Source organism: Schistocerca piceifrons, chromosome 1 (genome assembly GCF_021461385.2).
Source record: "Schistocerca piceifrons isolate TAMUIC-IGC-003096 chromosome 1, iqSchPice1.1, whole genome shotgun sequence".
In the NCBI taxonomy this organism is placed as follows: domain Eukaryota; kingdom Metazoa; phylum Arthropoda; class Insecta; order Orthoptera; family Acrididae; genus Schistocerca; species Schistocerca piceifrons.
The window spans coordinates 1,031,050,671-1,031,072,514 of record NC_060138.1 but is presented as its reverse complement, the minus strand read 5'-3'; the positions used below and the strand labels follow the sequence as shown (position 1 = coordinate 1,031,072,514).

General features: G+C 39.5%; 1 protein-coding gene across 2 annotated transcripts in view; it reads right to left on the bottom strand.

The window, feature by feature from the left end:
- Positions 1-21,844, bottom strand: part of LOC124722631 — a 359,671-nt gene that overhangs the window by 12,427 nt on the left and 325,400 nt on the right. For both annotated transcript variants that reach the window (XM_047247805.1, XM_047247866.1), the window contains one exon: positions 956-1,032. In XM_047247805.1, the coding sequence (XP_047103761.1) occupies positions 956-1,032 (77 nt within the window). The remainder of the gene's footprint in view (positions 1-955; positions 1,033-21,844) is intronic.

The window sequence follows — 21,844 nt, the reverse complement described above, 5'->3', positions numbered from 1 at the left end:
GGCCAGAGGTGGTTGTTCTGGGTACTGATTTCTCAGTATCTATGCACCCAAATTGCGTGAAAATGTAATCACATGTCAGTTGTAGTGTAATATATTTGTCCAATGAATACCCGTTTAACATCTGCATTTCTTCTTGGTGTAGCAATTTTAATTGCCAGTAGTGTAGATATGATTCAGTGTGAACAAAAAGACAACAGCAAATAATAAAATGAGATTACTGTTATTTCATTTATGACGGTTTGTCAGCCGTTTGAATGCCGTGAAAGCTTCCTCTCCTAACACAAAATTTAAATTAATTCTAAAAGTACTTTAAAGATAACAGCTAAGCGACTAACGATACAACTTATTTTAATTATGGCTACCTAGAATCAGCTTCACAACATTTTTATGTTCAGTTTCTTTCGATTACTGTTTAATAAAAATTTGGTGGATGTGTTTGTTATACTTTCTTTTCCGCTATATCCAAGCAAGTCATTAATCGCTGACATTTGTTTTCCATATTTTAAATGTAATACTTCCACTAATACTGTTCACAGCTTGAAGTCTGAAATTATTACAACACAAAGGACTTCGTTTAATAACCTCAATCACGCAACAATTTTTCTTATATAAATTCACCATCAACATTTAAAATGATTAATGGAAAACCTCAAAAGTGCTACATTGTTGAAGCAAAGTAATATTCTCTGTTCCTATTTTCCTCAAGTATACTGTAACTGGGTAAGATTTAATAAGAAAGTAATACTTTTTGGTACATTTCGTGGAAGATAGAAGAAACGTTTAATTGAGAGAAAAGACGAAGAATCTGTGAAAAGCTGAAGACTATCCCTCTGCCTATAGTTAGGATTATTTAAAGATATGTTACGAACATAAATACCGATCTTACGCTAAAAAGAAATAACGTAAATTAAATTCTAGTAAATATGACGGCTATTCGCAAGGAAGAGGGGGCTACCTTTGAGTAGACGGGCTGTTCGTTGAAGATCAGTTCCTGCTCTTCTGGTGGAGGTGGCCAGGTGACACGTTTTAGTCCTGAAAGGGAAAAACAAATCAGTACAAATAGAGCAAAGACAAGAAATTTGAGAAAACGCACAGAAAAATTAGTTCAGTGGAAGCAATGGTAAACATGGGGTGAAAAGCATTAATGATAACCAAATATAGCAGTATATAAGGTTCAGACTAAAGGAAATAATTTTAAGCCATGAAGTCAGTGTTACAGACAGCGGGAAAAACGGGAGTTTGCTTTTACAGTAAGCAATTTTTGACTGCAAATCACAGACCTTATGTTCATTGTGTTACTTGTGATACTATAAGCCTTAATATGTAAATATGAGATATTGAAATACTTCGATGTTGAGACAACCTTACTGTCGTTTATTATGCAGGAATCCCAACAAAAAGCACAGACATGCACATAATAATATGGTAAGTTTACTTTATTAGAGCTGAAATATAAATTTGTCTTCCATGTTATACTGTTCTGCTGATCATGCTGCAGATTTAATATAGTCTGCCGTCAACCAAAATAAATTATAAAATAAATGGAAAGACTGGTCGAAATTGCTTGATCGCATATATGGTACATGAAGGGAATTTTAGAAATTAGTTGCTCAGATATGTTCCTGCATATCGATATCAGCAGCTATAGGCCACTTGTTTTAGTAACTGGTTTTTGCCACTAACATAATACAGACGGCTGAGAGAGAGCGAATAATTTATAAAGTCACATTCTTGTCTCATTCGTTTGAAATTGGTGTAACAGAACGAAGTGGGTTGTGAGATGGCTTGACACATCAGAAAAGAGAAAATATGAACTCAAAGAGAACCTGAACTCGTTCTTAGTACTACTATATATACTAAAAAGAAAAAAAAAAACATAGCATTTATATGTGCAAATCCTTACTTCTGCACAGATAACATGAATCGGGAACAAAGCGGGGAAAATGTTCGAAAGAAGAAAGCATTTGACCAGATTCATTACGGACTCCACACACGAGAGACGAATCGCAGCGATCCGACGCATGGGTACGCGACCGCTTCGTTTATCCCACATGCGTGGGCAAATCGCAGAGTTATTGGTCGCTGATCGCCTGAAAATTCCGGGCAACCTAGTGAATCGCATGTGATGCGTGGCAATATGACCGCCTGGCTGAGACCAGTTTGTCTATTTATTAAACATGGTTGTGTAGTTTTGTTTCGTTTTGTCCGCTGGTGGCCGACCGGTTCTAGGCGCTTCAGTCTGGAACCGCGTGACCGCTACGGTCGCAGGTTCGAATCCTGCCTCGGGCATGGATGTGTGTGATGTCCTTAGGTTAGTTAGGTTTAAGTAGTTCGAACTTTAGCGGACTGATGACCTCAGCTGTTAAGTCCCATTGTGCTTAAAGCCATTTGAACCATTTGATACAAGCATTATTGAAGTTTTTAACCTCTGAAGAGAAAGATGTACCGCAAGAATAATTGGACACACAAATTTAAATATACAGGGTAACTCTGTTATACAGCTATGTTTAAGTCCCTTGTTATTTCAAATAATCTAACTCTCCTTCATACAGTTAATAAGTCGAGTTACTGTAATCAACACTGCTGATACTGATCACATTTCTACAGACACATAGAGTTTGTAAAACAGTTGGTGCAAATATTAACAGTTAAACTATAAGACTAATGAATGAAAAAGGAATTAGGGACTGATAAATGAAAAACGATTTGTGTTGGCACACTGAAAAGATGTACACAGTCCCCTTGGCGTCAGTGAAAAATTTAATATGTGTAACCTATAGTTTCCAAGAAAAGCGTTTCAAAACAAGTTTTAATAAATTACAATTCCCTTTTTTTAAATTTATCTTTTGGAGGAATTTGTGGGGTCATGGAGATCATCTGCCACTGCTGCTACACATAGCAGATCATTCCCCATAGCAGAGCCCCTCGACACAGCGGCCTTCGTAATGCTGGATGAAATTGCATGGCAAATCGCTCGTGTGCGGCAGGGTTTGCGAGCGACCGATTACAACGATACTACTTGCGACGGATAGCTGCGATCCGTCGCTCATGTGTATGGCCCGTTACAGTTACTGGACTTGCAAAAGTACTGCCAGTATGATAGACGTAAAACCTGGCGGTAACTACCGGTATGTAATCACTTTTTGTTTTCAACCGACAGTTAAATAGCTTTTGTAAGATTGCAGCTCACAGTGTTCCTGTGCCAAAGTGCGTGAAAGACCTCAGTAACGGCCTGAATACATCGCTCATTACCAAACATTCCTTCACGATGACGATGGAAAACGAAAAATTTGCGATCAGAAAGGTTGCCGGTATAGGAAGGAACGCTGATATCCAGCAGCGTGGATTGTTATAACAGTGCTTGAGACACGTCTATAAGTACAAAAACATAGACAACATATAATTTAGACGGTTGAACTTTCACACTACGTTTCTTTTCTTGTTTTATTTACATTCCGACATGGTTCGAAGGCCATAAGTAATTTCAAAAACGCTTATGAATGTAATATTGTCTAATGGAGAAAGTCTTTTAACTGAACTTCTCAAATCCACGAATTTGTTGAAATGACATTATCTAGATCATTACTGACGTTAAACCCTTCGGTGGGCGCGCCTGCGGCAGATAGCCGCAAGATTTAGTTTTCTGTTAGTAACACAGATAGCGTTACAGTTGCGTCCACTTAGAGATACATTTTTGTTGTTCTCAACGGATGTCACCACTAACTACATTTGTGCTATTCATGCTTTCAGCAGTTTGGTCACTATTGTTGTTTGAAAGGTGAGTGTTGTGTTTGCGGTGTGTTTGCCGCTACGCGCCTTGTGATGTAAGTATTTTCTATATTTGTGTTTTTCTTTCGCCTCAAGGCAATCTTTCTTTTATATTAATATATAATCAATGTTCGAATCGAATCAGAATTTGCATATGCAGTTTTCATTACTTTTTACAGTCTTGGATATTGATCTGCTACAATATATTACTTTTACAAAAACATGTGTTTCATTAGGTCTCATAAAAGCGTGGAAATGGAGCAAATGAAGGTATTTCACAGGCACCGTCAAACTGCACGTCCTGAAAACTATGAGAAAGTACTGTGAGAATTGTCAGAAGAAGAATTACAAGAATTGTCAGATTCATGTGAATTTGAGTCGGAAGAGGAGGTTATTGAAGAAGAAAACCACAGCAGTGATTCTGAACAATCAACAGAGGAAACAGATGACCACCTGGTTGAAGAGGGGACACAACAAACAGAGGGTTAGCGATCGATTTTACGTAGGAAAAGATTAAACTATTTCGATACGTGAACCGCTTCCTTCTTCTCCTAAAACCAAGGCCAAGAACATCCTGAAAGTTTTGCCAGGGCTAAAAGCAAGTGCTGAAATCATGGAAAAAGAAATAGATGCATTTTACCTATTTATTACTGATGAAATGGTTATTTTCCTTAGGTTAAAAATGTAAAACTAATTGCGGTGCAAAAGCCGCAACGCGCCCACTCATGGAAGTATGAAAGGCGCGCCCACTGAAGGGTTAAAGTCAAAGAATTAGGCCAGTAAACTGTTCCGCCTTGCCGACTGGTTTTGAACACACCTTGTTGGCGATAAGTGGTCAGTGCATTGCTTTCTCGTAACCAAAGGAAGAAGTACTGTTATTGTCCACTATTATTGTTCGTTCAGCGTTAGGCTGATACACAGTTGTCCATTGATCGATACTGTTCTCCAGCAAGAACCACACAACTGACAAATCTGCTGTTTTATTGACGTTACGTAGGACTGACCTTTTTTAAACTTCTGAAAGTGTGTTACGTAGCAAGTGTAATAACCCTCGACTTTTCTGTGCTTCGTCTTCTTCCATAATCATTATTGTAAAGAGGCAAAGGAGTAAACGTATCTGGCTGCTCGTCCTTTTTGTGATTTTTACCTGCGAACAGCAGCGAATTGTACACCCATCCCTGAAAAAGTCAACTACATACACGATGTCGATTCTGTGTTCTCCTCAAATAAAAGGTGACCGCTTGGTGCGGATATGATCTCAGCTGTAACATGTTTATATTATGTGGATGTGTTGCAGATGCAGCAGTTGTCTGTGGAACACTTCGGTGACAGTAATTTAAATAACGTTACGCTTCCTTGCACCAGGTTCAATCCCGCGTCCGGCCATCATGATTTAGGTTTTCCGTGTTTCCCCACATCGCTCCAGGCAAATGCCGGGATGGTTCCTTTGAAAGGGCACGGCCGACTTCCTTTCCCATCCTTCCCTAATCCGATGAGACCGATGACTTCGCTGTTTGGTATCTTCCACCCAAGCAACCCAACCCCAACCCTTGCACCAGGGTTCCTGTGAGGCTATCAAGAGCTTCACATTCCAACACCCTGATACTTTGCAACATCGTTTCCCCGTGAATAGCTTGATGATCTCGAATGCTGGCAAATCATTTAACCACCGACTAGCTTCCTGATTATTTTCTACTGACACTCTTACAATGATATGATAACGTATTGAAATCTCACGATACGTTACTAAAACGAGCTTACGAGTATTTTGAAGTGGAAAGAGTACATTGAAGACCTTTATGAGATGGAAGACTTGTCTGATCCCGTGATCGAAGGAGAAACAAGAGTCGATATAGAAGAGATAGGGGATCCAGTATTAGAATCAGAATGTAAAAGAGCTTTACAAGAATTAAGATGAATAAGGCAGAAGGGATAGATAACAGTCCATCAGCATTTCTAAAATCATTGGGGGAAATGGCAACAAAACGACTATTAATGTTGGTGTGTAGTATGTGTGAGTTTGACGATATACCATCTGAGTCTTGGAAACACATCATCCATACAATTCCGAAGATTGCGAGAGCCGACGAGTGTGAGAATTATCGCACAATCAGATTAACAGTTCACGCATCCAAGTTGCTGACAAGAATAATCTACAGAAGAATAGAAAAGGGAATTGAGGATCTGTTAGATGACGATCAGTTTGCCTTTAGGAAAGGTAAAGACACCAGAGAGGTAATTCTGACGTTGCGGTTGATAGTGGAAGCAAGACTAAAGAAAAATAAACACAAGTTGATAGCTTTAGTCGACCTGAAAATTCTGAGAGAAATGAGGGTGAACTGTAGGAAATGACGGGTAATACACAATAAGTGCAGGAACCAAGAGGGAACAATAAGACTGGAAGACCAAGAACGAAATGCACGGAGCGTGTAAGACAAGAATGTGATCTTACGCCCCTATCGTTCACTCCATACATCGACGATACAATGACGGAAATAAAAGAAAAGTTCAAGAGTGGAATTAAAATTCAGGGTGAAAGGGTATCAATGATAAGATTCGCTGATGACATTGCTATCCTGAGTGAAAGTGAAGACGAATTAAGGGGTAAGTTGAATGGAAAGAACAGCCTAATGACTACAGAATATGTATTGAGAGTAAATCGAAGAAACACGAAAGTAATGAGAAGTAACAGAAATGAGAACAGCGAGAGACTTAAGATCAGGAATGGTGATCACGAAGTACATGAGCTTAAGGAATTCTGATACCTAGTCAGCAAAATAAATCATAACGGATGGCGCATAGAGGACATTAAAAGCAGAATAGAGCTGGCAAAAGGTCTTCCTGACCAAGGGAAGTCTACTAGTACCAAACATAGGTCTGGATTTAGGGAAGTAGTTTGTGAAACTATTACCTTTTGAGCACAGCATTGATGGGAGTGAAACATAGATTGTGGGAAAACTGGAAAAGAAGGGAATCTAGCATTTGAGACGTGGTGCCACAGAAGAATGTTGAAAACTAGGTGGGCTGATAGGGTAAGGAATGAGTTGCTCTGCAGAATCGGCAAGGAAAGGAATGTATAGAAAGCACGAACAATAAGAAGGGGCAGGCTGGTAGGACTACGGAGGAAGCCGAAGAGGGTAAAATCTGTAGAGATAAAAATATTCGCGGAGGGCCGCTTCAAACCAGTCAGAATTGCTGCAAAAAAAAAAAAAAAAAGATGGCTCTGAGCACTATGGGACTTAACTTCTAAGGTCATCAGTCCCCTAGAACTTAGTTAGAACTACTTAAACCTAACTAACCTAAGGACATCACACACATCCATGCCCGAGGCAGGATTCGAACCTGCGACCGTAGCGCCTAGAACCGCTCGGCCACCACGGTCAGCCAGAATTGCTGCACAAACTAGGATAAGAGAGTGGGGTTTCATATAGTCCGTATTTAATATTAATACTTCCTCTCGCAATTGGTCTTTGCCTATTTATGTTGACTGTGAGACTTTTCTCTTATACTACCATTTTTCTTTCCTCATTTATCGAATATTTGCCAAGTTGGTTGCATTTCAGTTGTTGAGCTTAGCGTTTAGTTTCTAATGAAAATATATTCCTCATTCTTAGTTTTCCGTCATTCAATGCATATCTTTCACAGTGCTGGTTTCCTTATAAATTTATGTTCGTAACAAAATCTGACTAGATATTTTCCAGGGACATCTTGTATCGAAAAATAAAGTATACCGATGCAGTCACGGCAATATGGAAGTCCATGGAATATTGCGAGAAACACAGACATTATCGTTGTCAGAAATTCGCTTCAGAAGATAAAATTTTAACAGTATGTTTACTTCGACGTTGAAACACTTCTCATGTATTTGAAATCACCATACACGCCAATCAGCGTAAATTATGTTGTTTTCAGCTCCCTTGTGAAAGAAGGTGGCTATTAGTCACACTAGACTGTGGTCGTGGTGCTTGATCACATATGATGAATCTCCGACGTAGTACCGTTCGTCGCAGAGCATCCTAGTGCAGAGTTTATGCAAAACAGGCAGATCGCGAAAACGATGAATGAGAAGAGAAATGGAGTCAACAAACAACTGCATCTTAATGAATGTTCCGTAGTGCAAAGATGATGAGAATGTCACAGTCATGCTACCCGAGAAGAGGAAGTATTGCTGTCGTTCAACACACGACGGTAAGGAGAGTGCTTTAAAGTAATAATTGTTTAATTATAAGTAAAATGTTTGTTGTGTAAGTATCGGATGTATTCATTCATAAAAGAACTTATTACTTCTTTCGGTATGACATTTAATGTGATTATTGCTACCCGAGAAGAGGAAGTATTGCTGTCGTTCAACACACGACGGTAAGGAGAGTGCTTTAAAGTAATAATTGTTTAATTATAAGTAAAATGTTTGTTGTGTAAGTATCGGATGTATTCATTCATAAAAGAACTTATTACTTCTTTCGGTATGACATTTAATGTGATTATTGCTACCCGAGAAGAGGAAGTATTGCTGTCGTTCAACACACGACGGTAAGGAGAGTGCTTTAAAGTAATAATTGTTTAATTATAAGTAAAATGTTTGTTGTGTAAGTATCGGATGTATTCATTCATAAAATAACTTATTACTTCTTTCGGTATGACATTTAATGTGATTATTGCTACCCGAGAAGAGGAAGTATTGCTGTCGTTCAACACACGACGGTAAGGAGAGTGCTTTAAAGTAATAATTGTTTAATTATAAGTAAAATGTTTGTTGTGTAAGTATCGGATGTATTCATTCATAAAAGAACTTATTACTTCTTTCGGTATGACATTTAATGTGATTATTTTCACAAACAGATTTGAGCTTTAATTAGTTTTATAGTTCTACACAAGCTCCCTGAAGAAAGTTGTGGTGCCACAGCTATCGAAGTATTATACTTTTTCCACTGAATAACTGAATTACAAGCAGAGAACTTTTAGAGCTAGTTCTTTTTTTTTTATGAGATAAGCCTCTTATATTAATTATTCGTAAGCATCGTTAGAGTGAGTTTCGGTAGAGTGGAGATGATTCTGAAGATCTCTTAGTAAATAAAACATAGAAATGTGGCCTCTATTACACATTTTAGTGTCTTTTCGAGCTACAGATGTTACACTCGTTTGAATTTCATATTTTTGCTCTTTAGAGCAGTAGAGGATAAATGGAACATTTTGAAAGAAATTAAAACCGTGTTTGGTATCACGACTAAATACATATGCGAAAATCCTAGAAAAGCTATATCAGTACGGCATTTAATGTGTCAACGCGATATGGATCTCACATACGCGACCAGGGTTCCAGCAAAGGCTACGCAAGAATTCTTATCACCAGTTTCGTAGACTAATTGCAGTTTCTCTGTATCCTGTCAATAAATCGAAAGCAGTTGTTTTATTTTCCTTACATTTCATCCCTAGCTCAGTTTTAGTGCCTGATATTTGTATGACAGACTATAGCTCCAGTTTTGTCCCATTAATCGTGCAGGCAGTGACTACCGCGTTTTTTCGCTTCATGAAGAGCTCAACTTCACTTTTCTCTTCAGTACTCTTTGCACTGGGCATACGTTTCGCCAGAATTCGATGGGATATTGCTCCAGCTGTACCCGAATAACACATAGGTAGCAGCAATAATTGCAGAGGTATGAGATGACAACTAACATTTTTTGCTAAGTCTTTAACACATTAAGTGGAGGCGGAATTTTTCCTTTAGATTGTATTTACTTAAACATCATCTTTGTTCCAAAATTATTTTCGACTTTTTAACCCGTATCAAGTGTAAGTATATGGTTTCATCTTCATACAGGAGACAAGTGAGGTGACGGTCATAGAAAAAAACTCGAGCAACCAATAGGATATGTTGAAATGGAGAGGAAAGAGCTACAGATGACCTATCATTTAAAATATCTTGGGAGTGTTTTCTCTGATGCTGGTTCTAGAGACAGAGAAGTCACTCACAGAACTCAAGCAGGAAGTAACTTCGATAAAGTAAAGAACTTGTACGGAGCAAGAATGTACTATTAAAGTACAAGGGAGTCATCTTTGAAACGTATTGCGTGCCGATTTTAAGATATGGTCGTGAAACACTGACCGTGAGAAGTAAAGACGTTAGATAAGTTGAGGCATGTTCGTTCGTAGCATGGATAGAACCCATAATGGCGAAAACCGAAAACAGGCTCAAGTACTAAGACTGTAAGAAAAAGTAACCTAGCAGCTACTGAGATGATATGGACATATGCAACGCATGGACGCATGGATGCTATCAGGCTTCGAAGACTAATGTATGATTTGAAACTCAAGAGACAAAAGACCACGAGGAATACCAAGTACATGCTGAAACCTGATATCAAACAGAGAGGATATACCTTGGACAACATGGAAGAGAGAGAGAGAGAAAGAGAGAGAGAAATTTAAGGATCGTAACTGATCGGGAGGCCTTGTTTACCGAGCCGTCGAATAAGACGGAACGACGTGTGACATGAGGATGATTGACTCGTTAGCTGTATAACAAAGCGCACCACAACATCGGTGCGAAACAATGAATTACAAAGGCGGGAACTCGCGGAATGAAGTAGTAGTCTATAGATAACTACGGCATAAGTGGAAAAATGCCTCCTCCATTTAATAAATGTATGGCTGTGATGCCAGCTTTCAAGTTGTTAACAAATAGTGATTCTATCATACTTCCCTTGGATGCACCTGCAACTACCTATACAACTGCAGATTGCACTCTACATTTGCTTCCCGCATTCTATCGTTAAGATGTGTGGCAAAGTGTAAATAGTGCACTAGAACCCCTCGTCCCCTCCCTTCTTCTGTTCCATAGACAGAAAAGTGAGAAGAAAGATTGTCAGTACTCCTCTTTGTAAGCTCCAGCTGCTTTAATTTTACCATAGTGATCATTACGAAAAATAAATGATAGGGTGAAGTAACATGTTTCTTGAAATACGAGCAGCCGGCCGAGGTGGCCGAGCGGTTCTAGGCGCTACAGTCTGGAACCGCTCGACCGCTACGGTCGTCGGTTCGAATCCTGCCTCGGGCATGAATGTGTGTGATGTCCTTAGGTCAGTTAGGTTTAAGTAGTTGTAAGTTCTAGGGGACTGATGACCTCCGAAGTTAAGTCCCATAGTGCTCAGAGCCATTTGAACCACTTTGAAATACGAGCTTTCAGAATTATGTGAGTACTCAACAACAGACTGAACGAATGATGTGGTGGCAATCGCCTTTCCGGTTGAGTTCCACTGCCGTAAGACCCTTCTGATTAATCTCGCTCTTGCCTCAGCCTTCCGCAAAATTTTGTATGATGACTCCATCGTAAACGGCTTCGTACAGATATTCTAGATACGTGGCAGTTGTGCCTGATTCCAGTGCCGATCGCGTAGTCAATATCTGCCCTTTGCGTTTATTTATGCGCAATTGATTGTATATATTTACATTTTGAGCCTTGGTACCAAGCGCTGATCAGATCTGGCTCTGAGCACTATGCGACTTAACTTCTGAGGTCATCAGTCGCCTAGAACTTAGAACTAATTAAACCTAACTAACCTAAGGACATCACACACATCCATGCCCGAGGCAGGATTCGAACCTGCGACCGTAGCGGGCGCTCGGCTCCAGGCTGTAGCGCCTAGACCCGCACGGCCACTCCGACCGGCTGATCAGATCTGCCTGTATTTGGTAACATTTTTAACGATTTCAACACCCTGCGTAGAACTGCGTCGTCGGCGAACAGGTTCAGAAAACGATACAAAAATTTTGCCAAGATATATTGCTGCGAACTTTTGTTCGGCGTGCTGCGAGTCACCAGTTCAAACCCGACCTCCAGCAATTGTTTGTTATTTAGAACCTATCATTTCGGGAATGTTCTCGAAATGTATTTGCAATGCTTGTATATTGTGGAATATTCGATGTTTGTATAAATAGCTGCACACTCCATTCGGAGGTTTGTTGTGCTGTGCCTGTACGTTGGTGTCAGTAATAAATGTGGTTTCAAGTAGGAGGAGTTGAACTTCGGGTCTGGAGTTGAGTGTAGTTTAGAAGTGGCAATATCATCACGCCGTCGACAGTAAATGCGCTGTCACCGGGATATAAATGCTAGGAAGTCGTCTGTGGAATGTTGCGTGTGTTTCGACAATTCGTAAGCACGTATTTTACAGACGACTGTACGGAACTGTATCGAATGCTTTCGCTAAGTCACGAATCACAGTACTAACCTGGGCTCCGCTTTCAGCAGCCTTGTAGATCTCATGAACGGAGAAACTGAATTAGTTCCCACAACACACCACTGGAGCCTAGAATCCATGCTGATTTCTAAAGCCGTGCAGGATTAACCGAGCGGTCTCAGGCGCTGCAGTCATGGACTGTGCGGCTGGTCCCAGAGGAGGCTCGAGTCCTCCCTCGGGCATGGGCGTGTGTGTTTGTCCTTATGATAATTTAGGTTAAGTAGTGTGTAAGCTTAGGGACTGATGACCTTAGCAGTTAAGTCCCATAACATCTGACACACATTTGGACATTTTTTTGATTTCTATAGACAGGCTTTTTATGTCATTATTAAATAAAGGTCTTACAGGCAGCGTTATTATATTGATAATTAATAACGCATGCAATAAAATAAACAGTTTGAATTACTAACAAGTCACTATTAAAAGTAGCTTTTCAACTTTACTAAAAACATTGCAGTGTTAACGAGAACTCTTACAGCAATCTTTGGGGGATGGTAGTATGGACATAGCAAGAAAAAAAAAAGTCGAGTAATCATGGGGTCTAAAATACATACCTTAAGATCTATATGAGCAACTTGTTCATCTTCTACTGTGATACACATTTCTTCCACTTCCATCTTTTTGCTCTCCATACTTTGCGATAAAGCAGTGTAGACCAAAACAAGAAAAATAGTTTAGAAGATATGTGTTTCACAGAAGCGAACATTAACCTCATCATACTTCTTAAGGCAAGCGTTTTAGCGCCCATGTTTACTAGACTTTTTTTTCTTGTTTCCTTGCTTACTACCACCTCCTGAAGTTTGTCGATGGAGTTACTTTTCACCCTGTACAAAAGACTATAGACCTTGCACTTCTTCTCCAATAGCAACGACATTATTCAAGTCGGCATGGGACAGTTCAGTTTGATCAGATGTCTCAATAGAACATTTGGTGAATCACACTGTTGCAACCGATAAAACGGAGTTATCCAGTGTCCGAAACAGCCGTCATACGTGGACACATATCATGTCTATAATTCTACGGCAACCTGTTGGCATCTTCTTGACCCTAGATTGCTAAACCTACCTAAAGTTGACGATTGCAGTTGGTATCAATGCGAGGTTCCCGCCAATCTGGCATTGTCAATACAGAGTGGAGAACAGGACGTTTTGTACTTATTTTATATCTAACATACGATTGGAGGCCTTGTAATTGTAATTAACTAGTGCATAAACTATAAATTATGGCTTTCTTTGAATAAAATATGGAGTTCTATTATTTAAGATGGTTTAGTAATAATGTAGCATTTTGCTTCCTTTAGCGTTCTAGGGTTAATGACCAGAATGACTCGTCCCAATTTAGTTCCCTATAAACAAACAAACAATGACTTGTTCCTTTTTGCAATCGCTCGGACGGTTCGTTGTGCTAGTTTCCTACGATAGACTGTACCAATTCTAGAAGAGAGGGCAGCTGTTCCACACATTCAATATATCGTCAAAGTCATCAGTTCGTGTAGCCTTTTCTCTATCGAGGAAATACAGTTGTTTTTATGTATATCTGCAGCCGTTCGACGATCGAAAGTAGTAACTTTGTTGTGAGCTTCCTTTTCATTTTATTATTAAACTGCTGATAAAAATGTTACAGCCAGCGTTACTACATTGATAACTGATCATGCAATGCAATGAAACAAACTTTTGTTTTCGACCAGCATTTCTCTCGCTCCTAAGGGTAATCATTACTAGGGAAAGTGAATGCAAGGTTTCGATTTGTTCGAAGGGTTTTGGGAAAATGTAAAGAATCTGTAAAGGAAGTCGCTTACATGTGGTTAACGCGACGAATTCTGAAGTATTGTTCCAGTAACATGGGAGTTATGGTACCTTTTTCTTCTGTACGTAGGTTTCATGGATCTGAATAAGACAAGATACATTCGTAAAAGACAGCGTATACCCATATTACTTTTAAAACAGCGACCATGGGAGACAGACTCCAGTGTTTGGAGTCCTAACCAGACACACGTGACAACAGACATCGAATAACACACAAGGGAACCTCCCCATCGCACCTCCCTCAGATTTAGTTATAAGTTGGCACAATGGACAGGCCTTGAAAAACTGAACACAGATCAATCGAAAAAACAGGAAGAAGTTATGTGGAACTATGAAAAAATAAGCAAAATATACAAACTGAGTAGTCCATGCGCAAGCTAAGTAACATCAAGGATAGTCTGAGTTTAGGAGCGCCGTGGTCCCGTGGTTAGCCTGAGCAGCTGCGAAACGTGAGGTCCTTGGTACAAGTCTTCTCTCGAATGAAAATTTTACTATCTTAATTTTCGCAAAGTTATGATCTGTCCGTTCGTTCATTGACGTCTCTGTTCACTGTAATAAGTTTAGTGTCTGTGTTTTGCGAACGCACCGCAAAACCGTGCGATTAGTAGACAAAAGGACGTGTCTCTTCAATGGGAACCGAAAACATTTGATCGCAAGGTCATAGGTCAACTGATTCCTCCACAGGAAAACACGTCTGATATATTCTATACGACACTGGTGACGGCATGTGCGTCACATGACAGGAATATGTTATGACCCATATAACTTGTACACTTGGAGAATGGGTAAAAAGATTCTTCTACCTTGCCCGATTTAGGTTTTCTTGTGGATGTGATAATCACTCCCAAAATAGTGATGAAAACATAAGAGTTTGTCACATAAAATGCAACAAATGAATGCAACAGTTTCACAGTCGCACAGTTTTCCCTATGCTCTGTCAAAACATATGTTTTTAAAGTTTTCAAGTTTTTCCATTTAGGTATAGCGTCCCCATACTACGGCGCAGTTACCTCGCATCGGACGGACGGACGGACGGACAGATAATAATTGTCTGAAAATAAAAAATTAAAGTTTTCACTCAAGAGAAGACTTGAACCAAGGACCTCTCGTACCACAGCTGCTCACGCTAACCACGGGACCACGGCGCTCCGAAGCGCGCACTGTCCTTGATATTGCCTATCTTGCGCATGGACTACTCAGTTTTTATATTTTGCTTATTTTTTTCATAGTTCCACATAACTTCTTCCTGTTTTCTCGATTGATCTGTGTTCAGTTTTTCAAGACCTATCCACTGTACCAACTTATAACTAAATCTGAGGGGGGTGCGATGGGGAGGTTCCCTTGTCAGAGACGCGCTGCTAGGGATAAAAGGTCGGTATAGCCACACAAAAATTCAGCAACAATACTAGGTCAACTTACGTGGTAATCCTTCGAAGAAAGAGGACGAATATCTGGAGGCACCCTGTTGTATAAATTAGGATAACCTATATTTGAAGAAGTCTGTGCAGCCGTTTTGCTGCCTCCAAAAGACATGTACAGCGACACACGGTCAGTGATTTTTCTCTCGCACAGTACACGATTGTAATCGGACAGACAATCGGTAATATTCGCACGGTGTACCCTCTGCCATTGGCTTACAATATATACGTGTAGGTGTAGAAAGAACTGATTTCTGCCTGTTCGTATATGTTGTACGTTTTGTGTGAGTGCTGTATTGAGGCTGAAGAAAGGAAATCTAGCTCAGCACTTTTCAAGTATTAGTCGACCACACAGTTATTGCACCGGGGAGAGAGGGCACTTCGACCGGCTTATCGTGAGTTCTTATCGTGACGTTTCTCAAGGGAACGCTGCACCATTTGACAGTATGCACACAGCTGTCTTGAAATCATTCACAGTGCGATGCGGATTCCTTAGTCACTGTTTCCTGTAAAACGGCCTCGAGAGGCCAAGTGTAATACTATTGTGGACAGATAGTAGAAATAGCCTAACAACCACGGAGCAGCGAGCCAAACAGCGCGCAAGACTCGACAATTGTATGTCGAATAAGCCTCGACTCGCTCCGCTTCACGCATATTGCTACCGTAGCAGTTCTGGCAACCCTACCGTTGCTTCGCCAGGTTTCGAGTGCAGAGCCTTGTGTAGGGATGGGGGCCAACAGCTCGGCAGACACAAAGAGTCGTGTTGGCTATTTTGGCCATCCGCGACCGCCTCTGGCGTGGAGTCGCGTCGTTGAGGTAGCGCGGCACGCCGTTTAAATGCGGCACTCGCTTTGTGCGCAGTACATAAATTTTAGTCGGCTCGTTGCGTCTCGGAATAGTTCGCGAAACGGGACCAGCCAACGGCGTGCCGCGCCGCAGAACGTGCGCCAGGTCCGTCGGGAGGGGCCTCACCTCGTTTCGAGCACCACTTTTCGCATCCAACGGCCCCACGTGCGGTACCGATACGAAAAGCGGATGTTGCTACTCTGTGACATTTGTTACCTGATGGTCTAGGTCTCATTAAAGGGAATTAAAAATCCCTCTGAGGAATTTCTTTTTCTCTTTGACGGTTGCTATTATTTTCTGCACATCGACAGTGCTGGCTCCGGAATGTCAATGCCGGCAGAGATGCACGGACCTTAGTTACTAATGCAAAAGTCTGTGGATTTTCAGATAGTTTTAGGAATGGAGATCCTCTGGAACAGGGGACTTCCATCCTTCAAAATGTCGTCACTGCGACCAGAGTCGAGCAAGATTAACACTTCATGGCTGCCTTAGGTTGGATGTGCTGACTTAGTCGACGTCACTTCAAGTAAGGATACTGTCTGTCATCCATCATCGTGTTTTCATGGGGTATGTGTGAATAAAGTTACTGAATAACAGATTACGGCTAACAACTTCTGGCGCTCTGGGTCCACAGTCAAAACTGTTTTTCGAAGGGCATCATCGTTCCGCTGTTGACTGTACTGTTCTATTTTTCAATAAACGATTGTAATTCTGCCATTTAGGCTGTTGTCTAGGACTTGAAACAGTGTCTTAGAATAAGGCAATATTTTTTTTATAAAAACGCTCAAATGTTTTGTCAAATGATTTCTCTAAAAGTAAGAAATAAAACAGATTAGAGAAAAATATGACATGCCTTAGAACAATGCTTGAAATCATGTGCAGCAAATGAGACTGCAGTGTAGATAACCCATGAGACAAACATCCTCTAGCACTCTGTAAAATTCTAAGACTCTAAGTTGAACATTGAGTTTAAATTCCCTACCCACACCTCATTTGATGTACAAAATTTCGAGCGCCATTCAAGAGCGCATCAAGTGTTTCCCTAATCTACTTTATTTCTTATGTTTAGACAAATCATTTCACAAAACATTTGACTGTTTATTTCAATATTTTTTCCAAACTTTTCTTGAGAGATAACTATCACACCAACGCTATGCGCAATATAGCTTGTGCTTGAAAAGATGGAACTTTTGGAAACTTCATTTACGTAGCTACCTGCAGGTATTCATGAAATATTTCATTTTCCCTGAAATAAGTAATTGTTTCTTAATTTCTCTGATTAATTTCAAGCAATTCACAAATTTTTTGCAAAACTAGACCTAACAGTGGACAATTTGATACCCCATTTGTCCATTTTCCACTCTTTGTTTGGCTATGAAAATTCGGACAAAAATCCACTGTTGCGTAATTTTCCCTCAAATCACAAAGTATTTCTTAATTACACTGATTATTGTCGAGCAATTAAATCTTTCTTTGCAAAACTATGCTTCACACAGCTTAATTTGATTCTCCATTTGCCCACTTCTCACTATTTGTTTAGCTACGAAAATTCGTACAAGAATCTACAGTGTAATTTCTAGGGAGTCTTGTTTTCGCTCCGCTCAAGCATTTGACCAAAATTATCTGGTTATTATAGAAACGTCAGGATATTCGATTCCGGCCGGATGTATTTGACTTGCGCTGCTGCACATTTTTAAGCACTAGACAACGGCCTACGTACCGAAATTGCAAGCGTGTTATTCAAAAATACAACTTAACAGTTAGTGGCGGAGAGATGTAGTCCTTCATAGGGTTAAAAGCTAGCTGAAACAACTAACCAACTTCTTTGGAATATCTTGTCTTTCTCTTCATTTGGGTTCCGGACAGAAAACTGTGCTGCGACAAATTATCATCTCCCTGGTGAAAAGCTACTTCAGTTTGCGAGCATACGGCGCGCCACGGTGCAGCACATTTTGATGTGTTGTGGTTTGTGCGCAGATGCAAAGAAGATCACTGTTTGGTCGGCGACCTGCCCTGTTGGTCAATGTACACAGGACTGATGCAAATCTGAAATTCCGCATTGAGTCAGGAAAATTTATTTCCTTAATGAATAAAGTTTTTTATAGAACTTTTGCTAGTAATCCTTCAGTATGGTGCAATTTGTTTATCATACGCTTGCAAAACCTCCTAAAACTATCTTAATTCGTGTTATGTTCAACATCTACATCATAGTTTAGGTTTGTAATGCGCCTGTATCTGTGTGAATTGGTGTGCGGATGCATTTACGATTAGTATGTGCGACATTACAATCATTTGAGTTCCCAGAAACTTAAAACTGCACATCCATTAACTCTGTAGGTCAAAATTAGAGACCTGTAGGGAGTCGCAATCTGAGTACTTTGAGACAGGAAAAGAAAGATCGAAGGCGTCTGACTGTGGTGTAGTGTAGTTAGGAATGGGGAGCAGTCAGTAAGATTTCTTTAACTTTGATGGAATGGCATATCATGTCGATAAAACCAATGCTTAATTTATGTTACAGTCATGAGCACAGTGTCACAATATACGACCTTCAACTCGCAGAGCTATTCAACAGAAGTGCTGCCAAGCATCTTAATACCAACAAACGACCTAGAGCTCAATGTTCAATGTGATGGTAACCAAACTTTATTTCTTCCTTAACAATGTTGGTTTTTTTTCGTACACCTTTACAAAAGTGCTTGAATTTTGACCGTTTCTCTCGAATGTACGTAATTGATTCAGCATAAACAATCAGAAACTTAATACACTGTAAGGTACATGGAAGACAAATGTAGAATTTATACAAAAATCTCTGCAGGAAGCATGTACCTACAATTGGGCATGCATCAAATATTCATCTGCATGAAAAATGTGAAGGTACAGGAACAATATTGGAATGTGCTAGGAAAACGTGAATTTGTAAAAAACAGAACTTTTTAACTGATTCGTGAAAGAATAAGAAACATGGAATTTGAAGAAATGGGGACATACCATTTGGAAGAGTCAGCATATATACGTAGTAATGGCATTGGCAATTGCTATACAAATCAGAAACTTCTACTAAGTAATGATGTAATCATTCTTCGATGATTTCTCTACCCAAAGAGATCTAGCTCAGGCAGACTGCGATATTATGGGAAAATGATAGTAGAATGTATTAGTAAAACGTTAGAAAACTAAATCAGAGAGGCTGAGAAAAGGATTTGATGTGTGATCATCCAGATTCTGACTTTAGTTTACTGCTGTACTATATCCCATCAGCTCGCATTGTGACATCAACATTAGATCAGTAATAGCCAGATAGCTGTCAATGGTGATGCCAGATACACTAAAATGGTGAGCCATATACAAAATCAGTCCTGTTTTAAGAGACAACCTTCCATCCAAGCCTCAACTCGCTTTGCACTATTTGTGAGCAGTCATCATTAAGCAAATTTACAACTTGTCTTCTAGCATACACCCTGTAATTTTTCAATGAGCATAAAATCTATTTCTTCTATCCCACAGATAAAGTTAAGCCCTGTTGATTTAATGATATGAAAATGTTCTCTGAGTTTGTAACTGACATTTCTGTAGAACTGGGTTAAAGGAACTCAGGACGATACATATAGATACTATTTTTATAAAATTAGTGTAGTAATTGAAGGAACCCTGTTCATATTTCATTTAGAGCTGCTTTTAATTGCAGTGACTGTAAGGGACATAAAAAGCCAGTACATGCCCAGACAGACATCTGCAAAGGTTACGAGGAACTTATTTTCTTGCTTAGTGCTTTCTAATCCTGTTAATATATGAGTTTCTCTGATTATTTGCTATCATTTAATGTCACCGTAAGTTAATGGCGAACTTTAACATCATGAATTAAAATCAAAGAATGTCTTTTTGGCAAGACATCCACCTTTTCATATTGCTAAATTCTGCATTTGTTTATTGTACATCAAGCGTCAGCAGAAAATTCACAACCAAACAACTTTGTCACCTAGTATCTAACCTCCTAACTTCACACTGGTACCAGTTGCAAGGTCCTTGAAGATTTCTTCTCTACATGTTTGAAATACACTATCATTTATGTCTTTCAAAGCATTTCACTAATGACTCAGATGTGAGTTTGAGAAAGTGATTTATCTACACTCTTTTCTCATAAAACGTCTTCGAGACACTACTCAGTAGTCAAGCAATACACGAGAGTTTGGTGAAATGGAACATAACGTTCAGTGACTGTTCAAATTTTTTCTATGTGTATGTCACATTCTACCAAGGAACATAATATTTTAAATGTTTTCACCTCTTCTAAAACTGGCCGGAGTGGCCGAGCAGTTCTAGGCACTACAGTCTGGAACTGCGCCACCACTACGGTCGCAGGTTCGAATCCTGCCTCAGGCATGGATGTGTGTGATGTCCTTAGGTTAGTTAGGCTTAAGTAGTTCTAAGTTCTAGGGGACTGATGACCTCAGAAGTTAAGTCGCATAGTGCTCAGAGCCATTTGAATTTGAACATCTTCTAAATATTCTGACATATCTGTAGTGCCATCACAAACTCAATTCCTTTGTCTGAAGTTGGCTTCCTTAAACATTTACATTTCTTAGAATATAAATTAGTTATATATATATCTATATGTGAAAATTTAATGCTTTCATGTGCTGTAGAATCTAGCTTGTGCGAAGTTAATAGGAAACATCACATTACAAGATAATAACACATAATGAAGATCCATGATGGTTTTAGTACCAAGCACTGTTAACTGGGGCTGATCATTGGATGTGGGATAGTGGTAAAACACAGCTTCACGTCTTGTCCATATGATAAAGATCTTTATTTATAGTGTGACTTACAAAATATGGTAACCATGAATTTCATGGTGAGCGAAATTTTACAACTGCCACATTAGCGTCTGAAGGTAAAGTGTGGGGAACAATTTTCTCATCAATGAGGACAGGTCTTCAAAAATGAAAAGAAAAAAACCCTATTAAATTACAGCAACAGAAGTTACAATTAGGCAATTTCACAGGTCATACAAAGTGCATTATTGTACTTCTCAGTTCCCTAACGTTAACTGAGAGAAGTGGAATGTATTTAAGGAGCTTAGATATTGAAATGTGCCTAAAATCTGTTCTGAGACTTGCTATTACATGTATAACGAATCTACTTCATTTAGTGGAATTGCATCTATCCTGAGTCAGTTTTGTCTTACTGAATGTTTGTTAGTAAAGAAACGATTTCTTGTATTTCACAAGGACAAATATAGCCCAGTAAAACTATTGTATTTTAATACTATAGAATGAGACATGAGATAGGTAAACAATTAAATGAACTTGATGACTAACTTACTAAGCAAATTTATTCACATAAAGAAGAAGAAGAAAGACATTTGTGCAACAGTTCAGTTTTTCATTTTTTTCTTAAAGCGATATAAAATTGAACACAAATCTGACATTAACTGCATCTGATGCACATCTTACTAGAAACAAGCTGCACTTTATTTCTGTTAACAGTCTGTAATGCATTAGTGAAAGCCAAAGCTGGATAAAACGTTATGGCTAACAAAAACAAAAAAGTGGCTACAAATATTCCAGAAGAAGCACCAGTCTTACATTCGCATCACAGTCAACAAACAAGACTATCACAGAGCATTCACACTTCCACAATCACGCAATGCATAAAGCAGATAATGCATGTGTCCGTTAGCGGCTAAAATTGGATATCCGGTAAAGAAGTGCAATCAGTGCACGGTACCCACGCATTGCATGCAACAAAGAAGCAGGTCACACGGAAGCTA